This window comes from Balaenoptera physalus (genome assembly GCF_965194825.1).
Source record: "Balaenoptera physalus genome assembly, chromosome: 8".
NCBI classification, from domain to species: Eukaryota; Metazoa; Chordata; class Mammalia; order Artiodactyla; family Balaenopteridae; genus Balaenoptera; species Balaenoptera physalus.
In genome coordinates, this window is record NC_138887.1 from 98,711,559 (window position 1) to 98,738,174 (window position 26,616).

At 36.8% G+C, this 26,616-nt stretch overlaps 1 protein-coding gene across 1 annotated transcript in view; it reads right to left on the minus strand.

The window, feature by feature from the left end:
- The window catches only part of GRM8 (glutamate metabotropic receptor 8), a 794,802-nt gene that overhangs the window by 18,250 nt on the left and 749,936 nt on the right, over nucleotides 1-26,616 (minus strand). The window contains exon 9 of the mRNA XM_082472362.1: nucleotides 5,313-5,559. Within this exon, the coding sequence (XP_082328488.1) occupies nucleotides 5,313-5,559 (247 nt within the window). The remainder of the gene's footprint in view (nucleotides 1-5,312; nucleotides 5,560-26,616) is intronic.

Genomic DNA, 26,616 nt, shown 5'->3' on the forward strand with positions numbered 1-26,616 from the left:
CAGCGTTCAGTGGGTGTTCTGTAGGAGCAGTTCCACGTGTAGATGTATTTCTACTGTATCTGTGGGAAGGAAGGTGATCTCCGCGTCTTACTCTTCCGCCATCTTGCCCCTCCTCTCGAGATCTCTTTAATAGATCTTTATTGGAGTATCATTGCTTCACAATACTGTGTTAGTTTCTGTTGTACACCAATAGACTTGGTTTTAAGTTGCATTCTCTTCTCTATAAAATGAGTCAAAAAAAGTCACTGAACCAGGTTATGGGGCCTCAGCTTCATCACTGGTTCACAATTCACAACATTGGGGTTTTGTGAGGATGGAGGCACAGTAGATTTGTGGGGAATGGCTGTGGTCTTAGAGAGTCCATATGGAATGCTACTTTTCTATTTATGCTTCTAAAAGGTAGGGTGTCTGTTACCTTTGGTTTGGTGTGAAATGAAACACAGTGATTTTTATGGTCTTTATTTTTTAATTTTTTATTTCTAATTTATATAATGCTCTCATATGCCTCTAAATATAGTCTAAGAAAATAAAATCTGTGCTTCAACTATGCTTTTGAAAGACTTTCATATGATCTTTGTAGACAAGATGGAGAAAAATTATGAGTTAGAAAAACGACTCTTTAAAAGAATGCTCAACTTCCTGCCCTATTCAGTATATTTAACAGTAACTAAAAATGTGAGAAATATCTATCAAATTTGTAGATAGCTAGAAAGAAAAATTATGGCTGTAACAGAGGAACAAGAGCCAAAAGACCTTAACGAAGATGATATTCAGATGTTAATTTTGAAGGATCATTCCAACTTTAAGACTCTAAAGCTCTTTAGAAATTCATATTTCTTTTCTTGAACTCTTAGAAGTAACCTCCAGGGAAAAAGATGGTAGAATTCTATTGAGAACTAAGACTATAATTTACAAAAGGAAAGTAATCTTAATTTTTCTGATTAGAAAAGTGATGTAAGGCTTTGGAAACATAATTTAGTCAACCTTGAAACGATGTGAATGGCAGATATCTTGCAAGAGTCTTCCTTTTCTTCTTCCAAGAAGAAAAAAAGATGGATGCTAAAATAATAGAATTTTTGAATTTTAAGTCTTATCTTTTCTATTAATCACAGACCACTCTAGATTTTGTGGGTTAGGTTCCAGACCACTGCAATAAAGTGAATATCACAATAAAGCAAGTCACATGAAATTTGTTTCTCAGTGCATATAAAAGTTATGTTTACACTATCCGATAGTCTAAGTGTGTGATAGCATTGTGCCTAAAAACACAATGTACATACCTAAATTAGACAAAAATACTTTATTGCTAAAAAAATGCTAACCATCATCTGACAATGCAGGGTTGCCAGAAATGCTCACTTTTGAAAAAAATGCAGTATCTGGGAAATGCAATAGAGTGAAGCACAGTAGAACGAGGTATGTCTGCATATTTTCATGGCAGCAGTGATACTTTTACCTTTTTCCCAGAAGTGTCACAGAACAAAAGGGATCAGAGATGTACATATAAGCTAATGTAATACTTCTGCTGATGAATATGCTTATGTGAAAATCAGGCTTGAATACAGCAACAATGAATTTCCTGTGCACACCACACTGTGTTCATAAACTAGAGAAACCAGATCTACCTCCAGAAGCAGCTGTTTTCATGAATTATGCATGAATAGAGCTTAAGGAATACCATGTTACAGCATTCGTTAATTGGGTACCATTGATAAAATTCATATATATCAACTTTGTTTCTAACTCTCTTTCCACACTTTTATGAAACAACACTTGACCTTTTTATGTGTGCAATGTAGTATTCTGCAAATTCAGTCATTAACATGGACTCATTTGGTCTCCCTTCCAGCTTCACATTACTTTTGTTTATTCTCTGTACCATTAGAAGCTTTCCTTAAATATGTGATCAGAATTTCTGGCATTAACAAGTCATCTTTAAGATGAAATTTCTAAGAATGATGGACTTATAGAACTCCATGGCTATGAAAGAAAAACATTGCATGCATATCATGAATACAGTTAATTGGTCAGAAAAAAAATCCCGACTGTAGCATAGTGGCCATAATTATCAAAATCCTCCACATATTAAAAAAAGGGAGGGACTTCCCTGGCGGTCCAGTGGTTAAGACTTCGCCTTCCAATGCAGGGAGTGTTCGATCTCTGGTGGAGGAGCTAAGATCCCACATGCCTTGGGGCCAATAAACCAAAACATAAAACAGAAGCAATATTGTAACAAATTCGATACAGACTTTTCAAAAAATGGTCCACATCAAAAAAAAAATCTTTAAAAAAGGGGATGCTAAAACAATAGTTTTTGAATTTTGTCTTCTCTTTTTTGTTACAGACCAATCTATATTTTCATGGGAGCAATGATACATTTACCTTTATACAGTGATTTATAGTTTACAAAACACTGTCCTGTACGTCATTGTCAAGTCATTGTAGTAATGGTGATTTATCAAAAGTCTGGTAGCAGAAAGTACGAGAATGCGGCAACATGGATACTGTTCCAGTGGATTAACTAGTCCCGGTTTGATTGAGAATAGGCTCCACCGGTTTTGAAAGGAGGTATTTTAAATCTGAGGAGGCAAGGTACTAGTTACAGAGAGTTGAATGGCAAAAGCTTTTCCAATATTCAATTATACTTCTAAAGACATAAGACACACTTTTAGAAGAAATATATTGCATTTAATTTAGAGAGTTTGTGATTTTGGAAGACTTTTTACTTTTCCCATTCAAACCACTGGTGCATGTGGTAAAGGGAACAGGCACACAAGGGGTCCATTGTAGCTAGTCCTTAAGTGAACAAAGGTTAACAATGGTTACCAGGAGTGGGATTGCAGAAGGATGGGTGAAGATTTCCTACTCTGTCTCTCCTGAATGTGTAAACTATAATCACTTTATCTGAGCCTAATTTATTCAATCCAAACCACTCCTGTAAAAGATGAATACTACAGTAAACTCCCCAAAGTACAATTTAACATTCTTTGAGGTCATAATTGACTTTATCTTGTTTCACCTTCTTAACTTTCTTTTACCTTCCAAAAGTGAGCATTCATCTCCTCCAAAATATTATAGGCTTAGCCACTATACAGCCTTCACATTTGTAATCTTTCATTCTTATTTTCAGAGAAAAGAGGGAAACGTACACATGCTATGAAATTTCCATTTCAACATCAACAGAAAATAATAAAAGGAAAACAAAATGTATGAGACATTTCCATAGCATGGGATTAGTCTTTATCAATACAGCAAATTTTCCCTTCAGGGAACTAACTTATTTTTTAAAGGGGTGGAAAAAGTTTATTAATTTTTTTCCTTACCACATTTCAGAGGTGAGTCCAGGATAACTGGTATTTATTTCAGTGTACATTTGGTTGTTTCCATTTGCAACCATATTATGTAAGGTTTTCTGGATTGCTGCTAAAAACCAAGTACAACTATAGACTCTGGTGAGTCATACTGAGAAGTGCCAGTGTTCAAAGTGTATCACTGGCCAACAGTAGTTTATTGGCATCCTATAATAGGTTTTAACTTCCTGCACTGATGCTTTCAAGGCAGAAAAAACAAATAAAATTCTGCCCTGAAATCACAAGCATTCTACTCTGATGCCCTTGAAAGTAGTTACAGCACAACTTTTGCTAGGAGCCCAGATAGCCCCACTATTAGTCAATTGCTTATCTATAATCAGAGATGATTATAACAATTTGATACCAAAACCCATCCTTATTGTGCCTTCTCTTGCACTTCCTCAAGATTTCATGTTTGCAGAAGGGTGAATATGTGGGGAATGTCTGTGAAATTCTTAAAAGGCTTCTTTCTCTACAAGTAACTAAATTTGATATTCACGAGCTGAAGGTCATCTTCCTAGAGGACCTGGCCAGTCATTCCAAGAAGTCTGATAGTAATTGAAGCCAATAAGTTTAATTAATCAATACTTATCTTCTAAGGATAATTCTGCATATGGGGCATTAGAGTAGACAGTGTTCATCTGAAACTCTTGATGCAAGGGAAGGTTTGTGAATCTAGTGAAGACTATAAGTTGTTATAATAATTAAATCAGATAAAGTCATCTCAATCTTCTCTGTATTTCATGTCAAAAGTACAGAGAAAAGGAGATACAGCCTCCTGGCAGAATCCGAGAGGAAGAGGGTATTTTTGCATAGGGTTTTATCCTTAATTATTAAATGCCTGTGTTATATTCCCAAAAGACAGGAAGCCACTCTAACACAAGGACCTTAGCTTTTTTTTTTTCTTTTTGAACCATCTACAGAACCTTGTAATGTATAGGTTATACACACACACACACATATATATATATAAATTTTTTTCACTGTATTCAGCTTTCTGGTATTTTGCAATACACACCTTCAATCTATTTGCTACTCTTCCATAGAGTCCAAGATGGACTTGAACAGCTCAGTTAAACTCTACTGGCTTAGTTTGGTACCAGTATGTTGTTATGTGCTTCTTCAGGGATGATTATAGAGAAGATAATAGGTGAGGAAAGGAAAAGTGGAGTGGTGGCTGTAGAAGGGGTCCTATTTTCAGGGTCATGAGGCTTTCAGAGAGGAGCTCTAATTATCTTAATATATCCAAGAAGGGAAGTCAAGGGAAACGAAAGAAGGGGATCACTTCGGGGAAACAAATATAGACTATGACTTAACCTAACATGTTGGCTAACTAGTTTTCTCATTTCCCTAAATATCTGAATAACGTATCATTTATTTGTGTAAGATCTTTGGTAGCATGCTTCATAAATACTAGTTAACTACTAATTCTGTGAAGAGCGACCAGTATTGAACTGACAAAGATTGGAGAGTAGTTCCTAAGAGCTAAAGGATAATTTTATAAATGGAGCATAGTTCCAAGCTTCAAGCTCTGTAGTGCCTCAAAAGAGAGACCTGCATGCTTCATAAATACTAGTTAACTACTAATTCTGTGAAGAGCGACCAGTATTGAACTGACAAAGATTGGAGAGTAGTTCCTAAGAGCTAAAGGATAATTTTATAAATGGAGCATAGTTCCAAGCTTCAAGCTCTGTAGTGCCTCAAAAGAGAGACCTGAGTGTCACACTTTGTATAACAGATTTCGTGTTTATGTTCATGCTCTGGAGAGGAGCCACTTGCCTTGAAATCGTTTGGTTCTAACCAAATGGTTCTAACTGCTGTGATGGTCTCATGGTGTGCGAGTACCACCAGGCCCTTGGAACCACGTAGCACAGTCCCCAAGACCAGTAGAAGAATGTTCAACGTACATCTATCAGGAAGTGCTCCCACTCTTGACCATCGGAAAGTCTACGGATGACTTACTGTTGGTTTCAAGACTCTCACAGAGTTCGCTTTTCACCTCGCCATTTGGTCTGTCATTTCCTTTTTGGATCAGTTTGCTTTGCACGGTGGCAGCTGTCACCACAGCTTTGAAGCTCCTCTTGCGTTTTTGAACATTCTGCTCTGGATGAAAAATTATAATATAAACCTTGGGCATGTAGAGCATGCCCAGAGACACCGAAGCACTTAAACTCATGGAGACAGTAAGTGTTGTTGTCTGGATGTACATCTGAAGAAGGAAAAAAAACATAGAATCAATGTTGGTAAGCCTGACCTAAGATAAAGCAAATAATATAACCGTTTTCTGAAATTATTCCAGCTTCTCTGCTAACGGTGCATTAGAAGGTACTTATTAAAACTGCCCTAAATTATAGTCAAACATTCCTTTATCCCCACCTACAAATGTGGGTAAAGTTGTAGTGTTTACGAAGCCCAATTTTTTAAAACAAAAACAAGTAAGCTGATGGAGCTTAGTTTCCTCTTTAGATTATAATTAAGCATATATAAGGAAGGGAGCAAAATCAGTCTAGCAAAAGACTAACATTTTATGTCACACAAACCTTATTCAGGGAGGTATCACAAGGTCAAATGTTATTCTTTCAACAGTAAACCTAACCTAGAAGGTAAATTATATATAGTGGAAACAGAGTGGGAGTGAAATAGTTCAGATCATCACTATTGCACACCATTGCTTGAATAATGCGAGTGTTTGCATCTTCACAAAATTACTTAATTCCAGCTTCCAAACCTGATAAATCACAAGCATGCCATAAGGACTTGATATTTTTTAAGAGCCCCCCTAAAGGATAATTCCAGAGGGTTTCTAGATGATTGCATCAGATCAAAATAAATGTGGGTGCTTTTAGAAAATACGTAAGACTTCCTCCTTCCAAGATTGAAATATGCCCTTTGGGGATGGGTCCTGACATCTGCATTTTGAAAAATTCTCCCCCTGTGCTCATTCCTTATCCTTATTTCACTGAAATTGACTGCTCTGGTACTTACAAAGAGAAGTCTCTGTGGAAGATTTTTCTTCCTGCAATCTAGAGGTTAATGAACTGAAAAAGTCAAACCTAAAATCACTGCTTTAGCTTTTTTCATTATGTTATGAAAACAAACATGACAGTATTTTAATCTTTTTTCTTCCCCAATGTTATTGAGGTATAATCAAAAAATAGAAATTGTATATATTTAAGGTTTTATCAAAACTTGATGTTTTGATAAACATATATTATGAAATGATCATCTCAATCAAGTTAATTAACATGTCCATCACATAGTAACCATTTTATTTCTTTCATTCTTTTATTTTCTTTTATTTTCTTTTATTTTTTTGTGGTGAGAATGCTTAAGATCTCCTCTCTTTGCAAATTTCAAGTAAACAATACATTATTGTTAACTGTAGTCACATATTCATCTTGCATAACTGGAAGTTTGTACCTTTTGACCAATATCTCCCCAGTTCCCCTTCCCCCTGCCCCTGGTAACCACTATTCTGCTCTCTGCTTCTATGAGTCTGACTATTTTAGATTCCACATATAAGTAAGATCATGTAGTATTTGTCTTTCTGTATCTGGCTAATTTCACTTAGTATAATGTCCTCCAGGTTCATCCATGTTGTCAGAAATGGCAGGATTTCCTTTTTTTTAAAAGAGTCAATAATATTCCATTGTATGAATATTTCACCTCTTTAAAAATAAAGCCTTTGATCTGTTTACATTTTTCATGTCCTGAGCCCAAAATATAATTTCTCCCAAATAACTTGGAATACTGAGGTTACAAGGTAGCCATGTTTTAAGATGATGAAGAGATCCCTTTATCATCTCCATGATCTTCATTAATGTCTGTTCATTCTAATGATACCTCTGAAAATGTAAAGTTGTCAGATTGCATCCAGCAATCCCCAAAATAATTGTGTCCTTTTTCATAAAGACTCGAAATATATTTACCTTCAAGAGTAAATACCTGAATCAGCCTTATGGCTTCCTTTTCCTAGGGGAGACTGTTTCTCTTAACAGATGACAAAGCCTTGAGGTGAGAAACTGTCTGAAACATGAAGAGAACTTCAGGCTCTAGTAAAAAGACTGTCTTTATCTGAGAAATCATATCCTGTGGATTACTGAGTTTACTGTTCAATTTATCTACCACTAAGGCTGTCCTTTGCTTAAGACCCTATCGTGAGTATGGGAACACCCTTCAACAAGGTGATATTTAGGATCGATTTGTTTCAAAGTTCACCTCCTCCAGGAAGTCCTCCATGATAAATCTTGATTATAATGTCCTTATTTTACTTCTAAGCACTAGTGCATTAAAAAATAAATACAATGGAGCACTTGCTAATGTGTAACTATGTGATTATAATAATTTATATGAACTTTGTAATAATTCATAAAAAATGCACAACCAGTGTATAAACTTCCCTAGCGTCTATAATCTACATTTTTTCTTATATACCTCTAAGAAATCACACAATTTCTTCAAGAAACCCTTAATTTACACAAATCATACAGAATATGCTTTCCATAATTTTCCACTCTGTCAAATGGACATCAGGGTTGATGACATTTTAAGTAAGAAACACAAAGAGGTGAGGTATGAATCCAGACTCTAGGTTGGACTCATGCATACCAGCCTCAGTAGAGACGTGATTCAAATACATCCCTCGGCAAAGTGATAAATTACTACATGTCATGACCTCTCAGGCTACCTGCCAACAAGTGAAAATTCATGTTAAATTTGAGAGAACTAATCTACTACAGTTAAGAAGGTCCTGATAAAATGTGAATATGTGCCTTTAAACCACACAAACCTCCCCAAGCTTTGCCACCTAGTTTTTTTTTTTTTTTTTTTTTTTTTTTTTAATAAATTTATTTATTTATTTTTGGCTGCGTTGGGTCTTCATTGCTATGAGCGGGCTTTCTCTAGTTGCGGTGAGCGGGGGCTACTCTTTGTTGTGGTGCAAGGGCTTCTCATTGCGGTGGCTTCTCTTGTTGCGGAGCACGGGCTCTAGGCACACGGGCTTCAGCAGTTGTGGCTCACGGACCCTAGAGCGCAGCCTCAGTAGTTGTGGCACACAGGCTTAGTTGCTCCGTGGCATGTGGGATCTTCCCGGACCAGGGCTCGAACCCGTGTCCCCTGCATTGGCAGGCGGATTCTTAACCACTGCGCCACCAGGGAAGTCCCTGCCACCTAGTTTTAAGCAACTTATTATTATGAATACTCATAAGCTTCTCACGCGATAGTTAATCCTCTTTGAATTCCTGCTTATTCTCCAGCTAGCATTGCAGCAGAAAGGCTATGCAGAAAATGGGCTGCGGAGAAAGGATGTAATGATAAGGAAAGGATAGAGCCAAATGCAAACCACACATAAATATTTCAAAGCCACTCAAATAGGTAACCATCAGTTTTGTCCCAGTCAGACCCAGCCAAGTCACTTTAACTTAAAAAAACAAACAAAAACCAAACAAAAACCCTCCAGAGGTATAGCCATGAAATGATGGGAACATCCACATTGATTAGTTGGATTCTTTTTATATGTCTTAACCTGTTGGTCTTGCTAAAACATAATACTAGTCAAATAATTCATAAATACCTTTCTAGTTTGAAAATCTTATAAATTTTATCCACTACCATAAATATGTGATAATTTTCTCCCCTTATTCAGAATAATTTCTATAGTATATAGTAAACTTGATTTTGTTAAATATTAAGCATGAAGAAGATTCTGGAATGCTAGTTTCCACATTAAATATATTACTGTAGTCTATCCTTTTAGCAAACCAACTCAAAAGAAGATGTAATAAACATAGACATTAGGATTAAACAGTACTATGCTTAGTGTTCCAAGCCCTCCATTAGACACTATGCTTGCAAATTACAGCATAATGCTGATCTTCCTTATGTGCTCTCTTACAACAGCTTCTGAAAAATTTTAATGTGGGTTTAATATATGAAAAGCATCTATACAGTCTACGGCCATACCACCCTGAACACGCCCTATCTCGTCTGATCTCGGAAGCTAAGCAGGGTCGGGCCTGGTTAGTACTTGGATGGGAAAAAGCATCTATAAAAAAATCATACCCTAAAATCTAAAACCTTACAGTGGCCAAGGCTGTGTTACAGGACTTCAGACTGTGAGTAGACTGAGTTTTTGAACTTCCTCTTTGAATATTTAATGAAATAAAAATGTCGTATATATTAAAACCTCAATGAAAGCAATAAGAGCAAAATAAGCAAAGAAATGAAATGCCACCTACTGTCCTTCTAGAGAAGTTAATTTCTTAGCATCATGGATTATAGGATTTTCAGTATCTCCCATATTTAAGAAGAAATGGAAAGATTATATTAAAAGATTGAAAATGAGCACTTGTTTCCAAAAAACTCATGGATTTTTTTATACCTGTTAAATATTCTAATTACTTGAACCACATAAGGAAGAAACATGTTCAAGCAGACCTGAGCTTGAATTCCAGCACCGCCACTTAAAATTCTTTTTAAAGATAAAGAAGTTTACAGAGAAACTCTGGAGTTGCCTTGTGGGTGGTAAAAGCCCCTAGTTGACCCATCAGGTGACAATCTGAACTCTAATAAAACTTCCCTGGCAATTGAACAGCTGTGAGATCTTATTTTCCTCTCTGACCTTTAATTTCTTCCCTATGAAATGGGGGAAAATAAGACTTTTCTCATAGAAGGGTTATAGGTGGAATGACATAATCTTTATAAAATGTCTCAAAGGTATAAAAGAGTAGTAGCTCAACGAAGATTATTTTCCCTACAACTTTGAATCTAAAAGCCTGCCAACGAAGCATCCTTCCAGGTATATAGAATAAGAGAGGGGCCTATGAGCCAGTTTATCCAAAGTTGACAGTTTAGTGAAGAGCTGACAGCCCTGCTCTCACTATATGATGTCCAGGAAAATGCTTTTGTAATCTTACTTCAAAGTAGGCAGAATAAGATTTTTCCCAAAAGTCAACTCCTATTTGCTGGTAGGGAATAGACTAGTGCACTGGTTCTCTGTAACAAAGTTGCACTTCACTAGAATGCTGTTAACTATATTAGGAGGAAACTATATTAACTCCCTATAACCAACATAAATCCACTGAGAGATGCTGACAGTGGTACTGGATATATTAATGTAACCTTCTTTTTTCCATCCTTCTTTCATGCCCCACCCTCTGCCCCTTGTCACTCCAAAATATTAGTACCTGGAGGAAGAGGAGTGTCTTTTCTATTATGTCCATTGATAGCCTGTCACTTCCTCTGCCTCCACAGCCCCTGGACATTTTGAAGCTGAAGCAGTCACATGTAGTGAAGCAGACTTAAATGATCTCTGGCTAAGCCAGGGAGGAGATGGCACAATGGAGCATATTAACGTGACATCTTTTCTGGGACCTATTACAGCTTCCTCTTCATTCTCTGCAGGAGTCATTTGTGCACATCCAGGGTCTACTGAATGTAGGTCTTGGCCTGGAATCACTCAAGACTCTAGGAAGAGTAAGGAGGGAGGAGATTATATTACTCCAGGAGAAAGGTCAGTCTTTTACTTTCAACCAGCTGCCTGCACACAGAACTCTACAGATATCCAAGCTGGTGAGTTTTCAACCCTTAAGTAACCAATGTAACCTGTTAAGAAACCTAACACCCCAAACGGGTTTGTGCCATGTGATAAGAAACAGATTATTTATTCCTGAATATTTCTGCCTTGCCCTGGCTGGTTGGTTTCATCTCACTTTTTGCTGCAGTCAGCCAGGTCCTGTTTGGCTGCTTCACACAGTATGACCAGTGAGAAAGCTATGTTTACACTTAAAGCCTGCCTTTGCCTTTCTCTACTTCTGTTATCTATTCCCTCATCTGTGTGTCCGCCAAAGTGGCACAAAATCCACAAATGGATTTTCTGCTTTTCAGAAGGGCTTCAGCCAATGGATTTCAAAATCTCATTAATTACTAGAAGTGATTAAAACAATTTTTTTTTTAAAGATGGAGAAGTTTACAAAGAAACTCTGGAGTTGCCCTGTGGGTGGTAAAAGCCTCAAATCAACCTATCATGAAACAATCCAAACTAATAAAACTCCTCTTGCAATGGGACACCAGAGGCGATAACACACCCCCCCCACCAGCTCTTTGGATTGAGCCTGGATACTAATGGACCATCCCAAGTCCATATCAAATATTTCATTATTGTTTCTGTTTTGTCGAGTTCGAATACCTTGCTGGCTTCTCCTTCTCAGTCAGTTCTGAGGGATCCTCCTCATTCTCTCTAACATCTTTACCTTGAAGTATCCCAGACCTCAGTCCTTGGACATCTATCTGTCTGTCTGTCTATCTATCTATCTATCTATCTGGACACATTACTCTCTTGATGATAACATTCAGAATTATGGCCTTAAAGCAGGACCAGCTTTCTGGGTGCACTGCCTGTACACAGGCTCCTTCACTCAGAAAGGCCTCACACTTGGTTTAATGTTCTGCTGTCAGGGTTTTGAAATTCTTAATAATTTTTGAATACGGAAGCCTACATTTTCATTTTTCATTGGGCCACACAAGTTATGTAGGTAGCCCTGCCTTAAAAACTATATGCTGACTAATTCCAGGCTTCCCTCAGGAAACTCAGTTGCCTTCTGGGTAGCTCCCCTTGGATGTCTGACATATATGATCCAAAACTAACAAGCATCTGAATCCCATCTTCATTCCTAAACTTCTTCTTCCAGTGGTCTTCCTTGTCTTAATTCCATCTTTCCAGTTGTTGGGATGAAAACAAATAGAAATTGTCCTTGACTCTTCTCTTACACTCTATCTGTGACTGAATCCTGTTGACTCTCCTTCCAAAATTTGTTCATATATGTCATTTTCCACTTCCCCCACTGGTACTGCATTGGTCCTAGCCAACATCATCTCTTATTTGGATTTTCACTATAGATGTCCTGTTGACATCTATATGTTTCTCCTCTTCTGCTCTTATTCTCTTCTATCTGATCATCTGATTGATTTTTAACACAGGTAGCTAGAATTTAATCCCATTATTCATAAATTGGGTTCGGTCACCCTTACCCTCAAAACTCTACAATGACTTCACATTGATGGTGCCCCTGTAATGGCCTACAAGGTCCTCTGAGCTGATCTGGCTTTACTCTTTCCCTCATTCATTCTCTTCCCATCCCACTGGCCTCCTGGCTAATCTTAGAAGATACCAAGCATGCTTCTGCTTTGGGGCTTTGATATTTGATGAACTGCCCCTTCACTTAGTTCAGGAAGTGTTCCTTTCTGAACGGTTCTTTCTCAATGAGACCCTTTCCTAAACATGGAGTTAAAAATTGTACCCCCACCCCTCCACCTGCCTTTATTTCCCCAGCTTTATTTCACTCCTCAGCATCTATTTTCTAGCATAAAAGTCTATATATTTTACTAATTTACATATTGTCTCTTTCCCTTAACTAGAATAAAAATTCCATGAGTCCAGGGATTTTTACCTGTTTTGTTCACTGCTATAAACTCAACACCTAGAACATTGCCTGAATACATGAATTTTCTGGTCTTTGAGGCAGTGTGGATCCTTACTCTTGAATTTGACATTTAAAGGAAATAACCCGTGTAGTTTCAAGAGGAAAACAATAAATCAGATTCTAAAGCTAGACAGTATATTAAAATTTGAGGGCCCCATACCCCTTCAAATCAATACCCAGGCTGGGACAGAAACTCTTGGATAGATAAACATGATGATCATTTTTTTTTGGCCTTGCCGCATGGCATGTGGGATCTTAGTTCCCGGACCAAGGATCAAACCCACGCCCCCTGCAGTGGAAGCGAGGAGTCTTAACCACTGGATATCCAGGGAATTCCCAACATGATGACCTTTTAAACTATAAATATGACAATTAAAAGTCAATGGCCTCCACTTGGGAACATGAGAGCTCTGGGCTCTGCCCTGCATCCCTCCCCCACTTAAGAAATGTACAACTGAGGATAAGGCACTCACACTGTTTATAAACGTCCATAGACTTAACTAAATGAATTTAAGGAGGCAATGTGTGTAAAATATTGGCACAGCACCTGGCATACAGTAATCAATAAACAGTAGCTATTGCTGTTATTAGTTAGCCTTGATTTTACTCTCTCTGAACCCTCTTCCATTCCTCACACAGTAAAGACATAACACTACTGCTCTGTCAAAATCAGCCACACCTTTTTTAGCCTTTTTGATAAGGAACACGCACACATACAACTATAGGCACAAAATATTTGTTCATAAGGAAATATATTTTATGCTTGTAGGAAACACATTCAAAGTGTCATAGTCTAGTATCATTCTGGAAAAAAATCACAATCCTGAGTGTCTCGCCTGTCAGGTAGAAATTGTAGGGTTGCTGACCCATCTGCAGGTCAGAGACATTACATTGTGTTTTCATTAGTGGAGATGGAGATGGGTTTGCTCTGATCCATTTGCTGTCTCCCTTTTGGCCCCTTTTAGCCGGGACACATGTTAGCAAAATGAAGAGTCAAACCAAAGGGTGAAGACTATGGATGCAGAACTTGCCTGGTTCACATTCATGTCTGAATCCTTAACCTTGGACTTATTGAGAATGGTGGAAACCAGCTTCAGGGAATAATAAAGCATACACCAATAAGTGAACTATCAGCTTTGCTAAGGGTAGGAAAGGACAAGTGTAAGGAAGCTCAAGATCCTCTAAAGGTGGCAGGACAGATATTAGATTTATAATGAGTATTTATAATTAAATATACATGATATTTAATATTTGGACCAGTAAATAAATTTTCTATTAAAGCCCGATAGACATTTCTTAAAGTAGATGTTTTAAAGTAGAGCATTATTAAATAAAATGTAGTCTTTAGTTTTCAATTATCCTCCATAAGTATTATTTATAGAAACATAATAAAAAAACAGTGTCTCAAACAATGGTGCTATATTTTCGACTGTGACATGTGCAAATGAATATGAAACATCTGCTTGTTGACTGCTTATCGGTTCCTCCTTTACATGTTGTTTTTCCTCCATGTTTCCCTCCATGGATTCCTGCTTCCATGCCTCCTTTTAGCCCTTTATCATTTTTCAACAGTATGGTCAAAACTAAGAATAAGAGTAATGGAGATACCTTTAATTATTATAATTTTAAAAGTATTTATTTGAACAGATACAAAATATAATAGAATAGTTACATGAAGAGACCAAATAAAAGTGAAAAATTTTTTAGAAATAAGAAAAGGAGAAGAAACAATTTTTACAAGAACAAAATTTATCTAAGAACTGTGTAATTACACACACACACACACACACACGCACACACACACACAGATGGTCCCCAACTTAGGATGGTTTGATTTAGAATTTTTTGACTTCGTGATTGTGAAAAAGTGATACTCAATAAGTAGAAGCCATCCTTCAAATTTTGAAATTTGGTCTTGCCCAGGGCTAGTGTTATGTGGTATGGACACTCTTTTGTGATGCTGGGCAATGACATTGCCACAGCTCCAGGTCATCCACGCAATCAGGAAGGTAAACAACCAATACACTTACAGCCATTCTGTACCCACACAACCATTCTCTGTTTCACTTTCAGTACTATATTCAATAAATTACATAAGATATTTAACACTTTATTATAAAATAAGCTTTGTGTTAGAAGATTTTGCCCAATTGTGGGCTAATGTAAGTGTTATGATGTTTGGTAGGTTAGGTGTATTTTTTTTTTTTTTAATGTCTGAAACATTTATATTAACATATTTCCATACATATTTCCATACAAATACAAATACAAGATTTTTAGAAATTTCATGTAATGTCTGAAACATTTATATTAACATATTTCCATACAAATAACCCAATGAAAGTTTAGTATTAGTTGTTTTGTTTGTTTGTTGTTTTATACTGCAAGTTCTTATTAGGCATCAATTTTATACACATCAGTGTATACATGTCAATCCCAATCGCCCAATTCAGCACACCACCATCCCCACCCCACCGCAGTTTTCCCTCCTTGGTGTATATATGTCCATTCTCTACATCTGTGTCTCAACTTCTGCCCTGCAAACCGGCTCATCTGTACCATTTTTCTAGGTTCCACATACATGCATTAATATACGATATTTGTTTTTCTCTTTCTGACTTACTTCACTCTGTATGACAGTCTCTAGATCCATCCACTTCTCAACAAATGACTCAATTTCGTTCCTTTTTATGGCTGAGTAATATTCCATTGTATATATGTACCACATCTTCTTTATCCATTCGTCTGTTGATGGGCATTTAGGTTGCTTCCATGACCTGGCTATTGTAAATAGTGCTGCAATGAACATTCGGGTGCATGTGTCTTTTTGAATTACGGTTTTCTCTGGGTATATGCCCAGTAGTGGGATTGCTGGGTCATATGGTAATTCTATTTTTAGTTTTTTAAGGAACCTCCATATTGTTCTTCATAGTGGCTGTATCAATTTACATTCCCACCAACAGTGCAAGAGGGTTCCCTTTTCTCCACACCCTCGCCAGCATTTGTTGTTTGTTGATTTTCTGATGATGCCCATTCTAACAGGAGTGAGGTGATACCTCATTGTAGTTTTGATTTGCATTTCTCTAATAATTAGTGATGTTGAGCATCTTTTCATGTGCTTCGTGGCCATCTGTATGTCTTCTTTGGAGAAATGTCTACTTAGGTCTTCTGCCCATTTTTGGATTGGGGTGTTTGTTTCTTTAATATTGAGCTGAATGAGCTGTTTATATATTTTGGAGATTAATCCTTTGTCCGTTTATTCGTTTGCAAATATTTTCTCCCATTCTGAGGGTTGTCTTTTCGTCTTGTTTATGGTTTCCTTTACTGTGCAAAAGCTTTGAAGTTTCATTAGGTCCCATTTGTTTATTTTTGTTTTTATTTCCAGTACTCTAGGAGGGTATCAAAAAAGATCTTGCTGTGATTTATGTCAAAGAGTGTTCTTCCTATGTTTTCCTCTAAGAGTTTTATAGTGTCCAGTCTTATATTTAGGTCTCTAATCCATTTTGAATTTATTTTTGTGTATGGTGTTAGGGAGTATTCTAATTTCATTCTTTTACATGTAGCTGTCCAGTTTTCCCAGCACCACTTATTGAAGAGACTGTCTTTTCTCCATTGTATATCTTTGCCTCCTTTGTCATAGATTAGTTGACCATAGGTGCGTGGGTTAATCTCTGGGCTTTCTATCTTGTTCCATTGATCTATGTTTCTGTTTTTGTGCCAGTACCATATTGTCTTGATTACTGTAGCTTTGTAGTATAGTCTGAAGTCAGGGAGTCTGATTCCTCCAGCTCCATTTTTTTCCCTCAAGACTGCTTTGGCTATTCGGGGTCTTTTGTGTCTCCATACAAATTTTAAGATGATTTGTTCTAGCTCCGTAAAAAATGCCATTGGTAATTTGATAGGGATTGCATTGAATCTGTAGATTGCTTTGGGTAGTATACTCATTTTCACAATGTTGATTCTTCCAATCCAAGAACATGGTATATCTCTCCATCTGTTGGTATCATCTTTAATTTCTTTCATCAGTGTCTTATAGTTTTCTGCATACAGGTCTTTTGTCTCCCTAGGTAGGTTTATTCCTAGGTATTTTATTCTTTTTGTTGCAATGGTAAATGGGAGTGTTTCCATAATTTCTCTTTCAGATTTTTCATCATTAGTGTATAGGAATGCAAGAGATTTCTGTGCATTAATTTTGTATCCTGCAACTTTACCATATTCATTAATCAGCTCTAGCAGTTTTCTGGTGGCAGTTTTAGGATTCTCTATGTATAGTATCATGTCATCCGCAAACAGTGACAGTTTTACTTCTTCTTTTCCAATTTGTATTCCTTTTATTTCTTTTTCTTCTCTGATTGCCGTGGCTAGGACTTCCAGAACTATGTTGAATAATAGTGGTGAGAGTGGACATCCTTGTCTCGTTCCTGATCTTAGAGGAAATGCTTTCAGTTTTTCACCATTGAGAATGATGTTTGCTGTGGGTTTGTCATATATGGCCCTTATTATGTTGAGGTAGGTTCCCTCTATGCCCACTTTCTGGAGAGTTTTTATCATGAATGGGTGTTGAATTTTGTCAAAAGCTTTTTCTGCATCTATTGAGATGATCATATGGTTTTTATTCTTCAATTTGTTAATATGGTGTATCACATTGATTGATTTGTGTATATTGAAGAATCCTTGCATCCCTGGGATAAATCCCACTTGATCGTGGTGTATGATCCTTTTAATGTGCTGTTGGATTCTGTTTGCTAGTATTTTGTTGAGAATTTTTGCATCTATATTCATCAGTGATATTGGTCTGTAATTTTCTTTCTTTGTGACATCTTTGTCTGGTTTTGGTATCAGGGTGATGGTGGCCTCATAGAATGAGTTTGGGAGTGTTCCTTCCTCTGCAATTTTTTGGAAGAGTTTGAGAAGGATAGGTGTTAGCTCTTCTCTAAATGTTTGATAGAGTTCACCTGTGAAGCCATCTGGTCCTGGACTTTTGTTTGTTGGAAGATTTTTAATCACAGTTTCAATTTCATTACTTGTGATTGGTCTGTGCATATTTTCTGTTTCTTCCTGGTTCAGTCTTGGAAGGTTATACCTTTCTAAAAATTTGTCCATTTCTTCCAGGTTGTCCATTTTATTGGCATAAAGTTGCTTGTAGTAGTCTCTTAGGATGCTTTGTATTTCTGCAGTGTCTGTTGTAACTTCTCCTTTTTCATTTCTGATTTTATTGATTTGAGTCCTCTCCCTCTTTTTCTTGATGAGTCTGGCTAATGGCTTATCAATTTTGTTTATCTTCTCAAAGAACCAACTTTTAGTTTTATTGATCTTTGCTATTGTTTTCTTTGTTTCTATTTCATTTATTTCTGCTCTGATCTTTATGATTTCTTTCCTTCTGCTAACTTTGGGTTTTGTTTGTTCTTCTTTCTCTAGTTTCTTTAGGTGTAAGGTTAGATTGTTTACTTGAGATTTTTCTTGTTTCTTTAGGTAGGCTTGTATAGCTATAAACTTCCCTCTTAGAACTGCTTTCGCTGCATCCCATAGGTTTTGGGTCGTCGTGTTTTCATTGTCATTTGTCTCTAGGTATTTTTTTACTTCCTCTTTGATTTCTTCAGTGATCTCTTGGTTATTTAGTAACGTATTGTTTAGCCTCCATGTGTTTGTCTTTTTTACGTTTTTTTCCCTGTAATTCATTTCTAATCTCATAGCATTGTGGTCAGAAAAGATGCTTGATATGATTTCAATTTTCTTAAATTTACTGAGGCTTGATTTGTGACCCAAGATGTGATCTATCCTGGAGAATGTTCCGTGCGCACTTGAGAAGAACGTGTAATCTGCTGTTTTTGGATGGAATGTCCTATATATATCAATTAAATCTATCTGGTCTATTGTGTCATTTAAAGCTTCTGTTTCCTTATTTATTTTCATTTTGGATGATTTGTCCATTGGTGTAAGTGAGGTGTTAAAGTCCCCCACTATGATTGTGTTACTGTCAATTTCCTCTTTTATAGCTGTTAGCAGTTGCCTTATGTATTGAGGTGCTCCTATGTTGGGTGCATATATATTTATAATTGTTATATCTTCTTCTTGGATTGATCCCTGGATCATTATGTAGTGTCCTTCCTTGTCTCTTGTAACATTCTTTATTTTAAAGTCTATTTTATCTGATATGAGTATAGCTACTCCAGCTTTCTTTTGATTTCCATTTGCATGGAATATCTTTTTCCATCCCCTCACTTTCAGTCTGTATGTGTCCCTAGGTCTAAAGTGGGTCTCTTGTAGACAGCATATATATGGGTCTTGTTTTTGTATCCATTCAACCAGTCTATGTCTTTTGGTTGGGGCATTTAATCCATTCACGTTTAAGGTAATTATCGATATGTATGTTCCTATGACCATTTTCTTAATTGTTTTGGGTTTGTTTTTGTAGGTCCTTTTCTTCTCTTGTGTTTCCCACTTAGAGAAGTTCCTTTAGCATTTGTTGTAGAGCTGGTTTGGTGGTGCTGAATTCTCTTAGCTTTTTTGCTTGTCTGTAAAGCTTTTGATTTCTCCATCAAATCTAAATGAGATCCTTGCCGGGTAGAGTAATCTTGGTTGTAGGTTCTTCCCTTTCATCACTTTAAGTATATCATGCCACTCCCTTCTGGCTTGCAGAGTTTCTGCTGAGAAATCAGCTGTTAACCTTATGGGAGTTCCCTTGTATGTTATTTGTCGTTTTTCCCTTGCTGCTTTCAATAATTTTTTTTTGTCTTTAATTTTTGCCACTTTGATTACTATGTGTCTCGGCGTGTTTCTCCTTGGGTTTATCCTGTATGGGACTCTCTGCGCTTCCTGGACTTGGGTGGCTATTTCCTTTCCCATGTTAGGGAAGTTTTCGACTATAATCTCTTCAAATATTTTCTCTGGTCCTTTCTCTCTCTCTTCACCTTCTGGGACCCCTATAATGCGAATGTTGTTGTGTTTAATGTTGTCCCAGAGGTCTCTTAAGCTGTCTTCATTTCTTTTCATCCTTTTTTCTTTAGTCTGTTCCGCAGCAGTGAATTCCACCATTCTGTCTTCCAGGTCACTTATCCGTTCTTCTGCCTCAGTTATTCTGCTATTGATTCCTTCTAGTGTAGTTTTCATTTCAGTTATTGTATTGGTCATCTCTGTTTGTTTGTTCTTTAATTCTTCTAGGTCTTTGTTAATCATTTCTTGCATCTTCTCAATCTTTGCCTCCATTCTTATTCCAATGTCCTGGATCATCTTCACTATCATTATTCTGAATTCTTTTTCTGGAAGGTTGCCTATCTCCACTTCATTTAGTTGTTTTTCTGGGCTTTTTTCTTGTTCCTTCATCTGGTACATAGCCCTCTGCCTTTTCATCTTGTCTATCTTTCTGTAACTGTGGTTTTTGGTCCACAGGCTGCAGGATTGTAGTTTTTCTTGCTTCTGCTGTCTGCCCTCTGGTGGTTGAGGCTATCTAAGAGGCTTGATGGCAAGGACTGGTGGTGGGTAGAGCTGACTGTTGCTGTGGCGGTCAGAGCTCAGTAAAACTTTAATCCACTTGACTGTTGATGGGTGGGGCTGGGTTCCCTCCCTGTTGGTTGTTTTGCCTGAGGCAACCCAACACTGGAGCCTACCTGGGCTCTTTGGTGGGGTTAATGGCAGACTCTGGGAGGGTTCACGCCAAGGAGCACTTCCCAGAACCTCCGCTGCAAGAGTCCTTGTCCCCACAGTGAAACAGAGCCACCCCCCGCCTCTGCAGGAGACCCCCCAACACCAGCAGGTAGGTCTGGTTCAGTCTCCCCCAGGGTCACTGCTCCTTCCCCTGGGTCCCGATGCGCACACTACTTTGTGTGTGCCCTCCAAGAGTGGGGTCTCTGTTTCCCCCAGTCCTGTCAAAGTCCTGCAATCAATTCCCACTAGCCTTCAAAGTCTGATTCTCTAGGAATTCCTCCTCCCGTTGCTGGACCCCCAGGTTGGGAAGCCTGACGTGGGGCTCAGAACCTTCACTCCAGTGGGTGGACTTCTGTGGTATAAGTGTTCGCCAGTCTGTGAGTCACCCACCCAGCAGTTATGGGATTAGATTTTACTCTGATTGCGCTCCTCCTACCGTCTCACTGTGGCTTCTCCTCTGTCCTTGGACGTGGGGTATCCTCCTTGGTGAAGTCCAGGGTTTTCCTGTCAATGATTGTCCAGCAGCCAGTTGTGATTCTGGTGCTCTCGCAAGAGGGAGTGAGAGCACGTCCTTCTACTCTGCCATCTTGGTTAATCCTCAGGTTAGGTGTATTAAATGCATTTTGACTTACAATATTTTCAACTTATGATGGGTTTATGGGGCTGTAACCCCATAGTTAGTTGAGGAAGATCTGCATATCTATCTATCTATCTATCTATCTATCTATCTATCTATCTATCTATCTATCATCTATCTATAGTTATCCTATAGATATCACTGTCTGAAGATGGAAACTTTGCTGGAATTTAAATTTCAGGAGACAGTTATTATGTAGGTTGTATTATTAAAGGAAATTGGTAACATTATGGAAATAGTTTCAACCATAGTTTTCTAAAAGGTACTAAATCATTGTTGAACTGGATACTTCCTATACAACACTTTCTAAAGCCAAAAGAATTAAAGCAGTACCTCAGTGCAGGTACTTTTGTGGAGGCATAAGATGTTGTAGAAATACTGATTTTTTCCTGATGATATTACTTAATGCAGGAAGAACCAAGAGTAATGGTATTATGGGCTGAATTGTGGTCCCTCCCCACACCCCAATTCATACGTCCGATTTCTAGCCCTTAGTACCTCAGAATGTGATTGTATTTGTACATAGGGTCTTTAAGTAGATAATTAAGTTGAAATGAGGTCTTTAGAGTGGGCTCTAATCCAATCTAACTGTTGTCCTTATAAGAAGAGGAGGTTAGGACACACAAAGTCACACCAGAGATGTGTGTACACAGAAAAAGACCCTGTGAGGACCACACAGAGGGAACATGGACATCTAAAAGCCAATGACAGAGGCCTCAAAAGAAACCAACACTGTCAATACCTTGATCTCAGATTTCTAGTGTCCAGAACTATGAAAAAAATAGATTTATGTTATTGAGGATCAGGTATCATCATTACTGCCGAACATTTTATGGACATTAACCCTTCACAGTAATCCTGTAAGTTAAGAATGGATCCATTCTGGAGAATTTAAATAATATTTTCAGAGTCACACAACTCATGAAGATAAAGTGGAGGTTTAAACTGAAGTTTGTCTGACTTAAAAGCCCATATCTTTAGCACACACCCTATGGCTCCCATAGATATACAGAGATGTGAAAGAGCAGGGTTAATATGACTGACTTGAATCCTTACCAAGTCAGAAAATCATCCTTTTCTAATAGAGTTGGGCCAAATTTCTTAAAAATAACAGAGTCTCAATTAAAGCACCTGAATTAATGTTTAATTGAGAGCTCAGAGGATTTTTTTAGATTGCTGTTATCCATCAGCTACTTTCCTCATTAAAAAAAAAAAAAAAAATCCAAAAAACAGAAAAGAAATCTCATTGTGGATCCTGGAGAAGCTCTTTCCTAGAACTATATATTTTTGAACTTAACAGAACCATCTAGCTGGAAATACAGACTTAAAGAGATGGATAAGTTCATCTTTTTAAATGAAGATAGCTAGCACCAGGTTTGCACTGGCCAGAGGAGAGGAGTACCCTATAGAACCACTGACCACCAGAAGGGACAAGGATTCCCTACATTCAGAAGACAAATTGCTGGAACATTGTTCCTGCATAGGCACTGCTCCATTTCCACAGCCATCAGAGACAGGCTATTGACAACACAGTAGGCAAGCAAACTGGGATTCACAAATACAGATGAACAGACACCAAGAATTAGCACATACTCTGAGAAAACCAATACTGTAAAAGAGAAGCATCAAAAAGAAGATAAAAATCCAAGAAGATAGATCCACTAGAGTTAGTGGAAGAAGTCTTTAGAGATAAAAACAATTATCTTTGCAAAATTTTAAAAGAAAAAGTATCAAATAAATACCATAGAAATAATTTTTTATCATTAAAATCAAAATCTCAATAGATGAAGGATCTCTGATTCTGGCTCTGAAGGAGTAGCTGTCATCAAACCTATTCACCCACTGAGAATAGCTATAAAAGGATCATAAATTTAAAAAAAGATTGCTTGGAGGCATCAGAGAAAAATCAAAGCAGCCAGGACTCAGAAGGGCCAAGATCTTAGGACACACACACACACACACACACACACACACACTCTCACACTCTGATGTGAGTCAGGCATTTTTCACTGCTTTTTCCATTGGGAGTGTGCTGATTCATTGCATGGGTGTTAGAGGGCAGAAATCTTTAGACAGGCTCTTCAGCAGTCTCATGGGGCTGGGAAGACAAAAAATGGAATTCAGGGTTACCAATGCAGCCAGGACTTGAGGACCCAAGATTCCAGGGTATTACAGAGAAGTGAACCTGAGATTTACATCAATTATTTTTCTTTAGACTTTGGTGTATCTTAAGTGGGAGGGAGCAACAGACTAAAAAAAAATCAAACATAATCCAGATTCAGAGGCTAAAAAGTTGAGCAGTGTCATAATGCTTGGGAAACAAAATTTGGAATTTGTGTCAGTTAAGGAGGATGGGTAATTATAAACACCTTGGACTTTTAGCTGATATATCTGAAGGGATATCCTCCAAGATAAATGAAATATCAAACATGGACAAACCCACAGAAAGCCTAAACCTAGTCTCAAATTATCCCAATCCTGGATTACATCAAGGTGAAATGCCTCTGCTTTAACTGTAGACAGGTAGAAAACTGCAGCTTCTCTGGAGGAAAATGGCAACATCTATAACATCTACATTTTTAAAATGTACAGTGTCAGGTATTCAATAAAAGATTACCAGCTACCAGCAAAACATGTCCAACATAAGAACAAATTACCAAAACCAAAGGGAAAGGGGAAAAAAAACCCCAATATATAAGATTGTGTCACAAATGATCAAGATACTGTACTTCTCAGACAGAAGTTTACAAAAGCTTGAACATAAATGTATTGAAGAAAATACATAATAAGATAATGAATTTAACTGGGGAACTGAAATATATATATATGTGTGTGTATATATATATATATATATATTATATATATACATATATATATATACACACACATACATATATATATTTAAAAATTGAAACAAAAATTATAGGGCTGAAAAATATAATAATTGAATTCAATAGATGAGTTTAACAACAGATTAGATGAAGTTCAGGACATGACTAACAAATTGAAAGATAGATCTGTAGAAAATATCCATATTGAAGCCTGGAGATACATAATAAAAATTTTGAATATGTATGAATTTGGAGTTTCAGAAATAGAAGCAAGATATACTAGACAAAAAGAAAAAAACTTAAAGAGATACTGGCCAAGAATTTTCAAAAACTGAATGAGCATAGTCTATAAAATTGCACAGAGAAAAGGTATCAGATGACCATATTCCGTGTAGTCTTAACAAATTTCAAAGGATTGAAATACAGAGTATGTAATCCGACTAATGTGGAAGTAGGGTAGAAAGTAGAGTTAGGGTAGAAATAACAAAAGTGACACGAAAAGTATCAAAGGTTTGAAAATTAAACAACACAGTCCAAAATCACTTATAAGTCAAGAAGAATTGACAGTGAAAATCAGAAATCATTTTGAACTGAATAATAATGAAGTTGCAACAAAGTCGTGGGATACAGCTAAAACAGGCTTCATCTATATTAGGAAAGAAGAAATCGTGCTATAATTATCCATCTCACAAAACTAAAGAGAGAGAGATAGATAAAACCCAATGAATATAGAAGGGAGGAAATAATAAGGATGAAAGATAAAAGTCAATAAAATAGAAAACAAATGCAAAATAGGGAAAAATCAACAAAGCCAAAAATTCCTTGAAAAGACTGTAAAATTAACAAACTGTTCACAAGGCTGACCAAAAATAAAAAGGACAAGACATGGTATAAAGTCAACAAAATATACCAGTAAACTAGTTCTGGATGTCCTTAGCAAAAAAAAAAAAAAAAAAAAAAAAATTAAAGTATATGCTTAAAATTTAAGGGTGACATAAAAAAATTAAAATAAGACCTAAAATTTCTGAACTATCAAAACGGAAACAAATGAATGAAAATTTGATCAGTTAAAAACATGGAAAGGAAAAGAACAGAAACATGAGAGTATAGTAAATAGAAAATAAACTGGCAAATATAAACCAGTGATTTTCATGATATAAATTAAATTCCCCATTTAAAAAATACACAGGTTATCAGATTGGATTTTAAATGTGATTCCAATAAGGAGAAAGTTATATGTAAAGGCTGAAAATAAAGTAACTGGAAAAGATGTACCAGAAAAATGTAAACACAAAGAAAGATGGAATAGTAATATTATTATGGGACAAAACAGAATTTAAGATAAAATCTTAAATTATACAAAGAACACATCTATCTATGTAGATAGATCACCAACAATACATTATCACAATGTGTGATGCAACAAATCATAAAAATACAAGAAGAAATGGACAAATTCATAATCATTATGAGGGATTTTAATTCATCTTTTCAGGTTTAAATTTAAATATACAATATAAAATTAAGGTTAAAAATAGTTTAACTTGTCTTCCCTGGTGGCGCAGTGGTTGAGAATCTGCCTGCCAATGCAGGGGACACGGGTTCGAGCCCTGGTCTGGGAAGATCCCACATGCCGCGGAGCAACTAGGCCCGTGAGCCACAACTACTGAGCCTGCGCGTCTGGAGCCTGTGCTCCACAACAAGAGAGGCTGCCATAGTGAGAGGCCCGCGCCCCGCGATGAAGAGTGGCCCCCGCTTGCCGCAACTAGCGAAAGCCCTCGCACAGAAACGAAAACCCAACACAGCCAAAAATAAATAAATAAATAAACTCCCTTCTCTTTAAAAAAAAATATATATATATCGATTGACTTCAACAGATCACGAGGAAATATTAAAAAAATATAGTTTAAATAACAAAATTGCCATTTTGATTGCATTATTTTAAAACCTAATGGACTCTTCACAGAAATCGATCGTGCATTAGATTACCCAAAAACAAAAATGAAAACAGGGAACTTACAGGCTACATTCTTTCCCCTCAAAAGGCAATCAAATTAGAATTAAAATTAACAAATAAATAAATATTGGTTTTTATTTGGAAACTAAATAGCACCCCTGTAAGTAACTTGCATTTAAAAGGAAATGACAGACTATTTAGAAATGAACAATCATGAGAACAATACCTGTAAAAACCGGTGGATGCAACCTAAATGCTTGAAGGAAAATTTAAATCTAAAATGGCAATGTTAGGAAACAGGTAAGTCTCAAAATTAACCATGAAACTACTCAAAGTAAAAAAAATTAAACTCAATAGATGTAGAAGGAAGGAAATATCTGAGATAAAAGAAGAAGTGAATGAGACAGAAAGCTAAAGCCAGCAGATGTAACTAACAAAACCAAATCACATTTGGTAATATTTGATTTAAAAAAGGAGATAAGACATGAGTAATTAACATAGAAACTATAAAGAGGATATAAATATAGATACAAATTAGATTTTCAAATTATAAGCAAATTATGTATAACTTAATGTCACTAAATCTACACATCTAGAAAAAATGCATTATTGCCCAGGAAATAGATATAAGAGGTTAGAAAAAAAAATACTGGATAGACTGAGGACCTTGGGGGGGAAAAAATCAGAAAGGTAGTACGTGATTGACAGAAGGATGGTA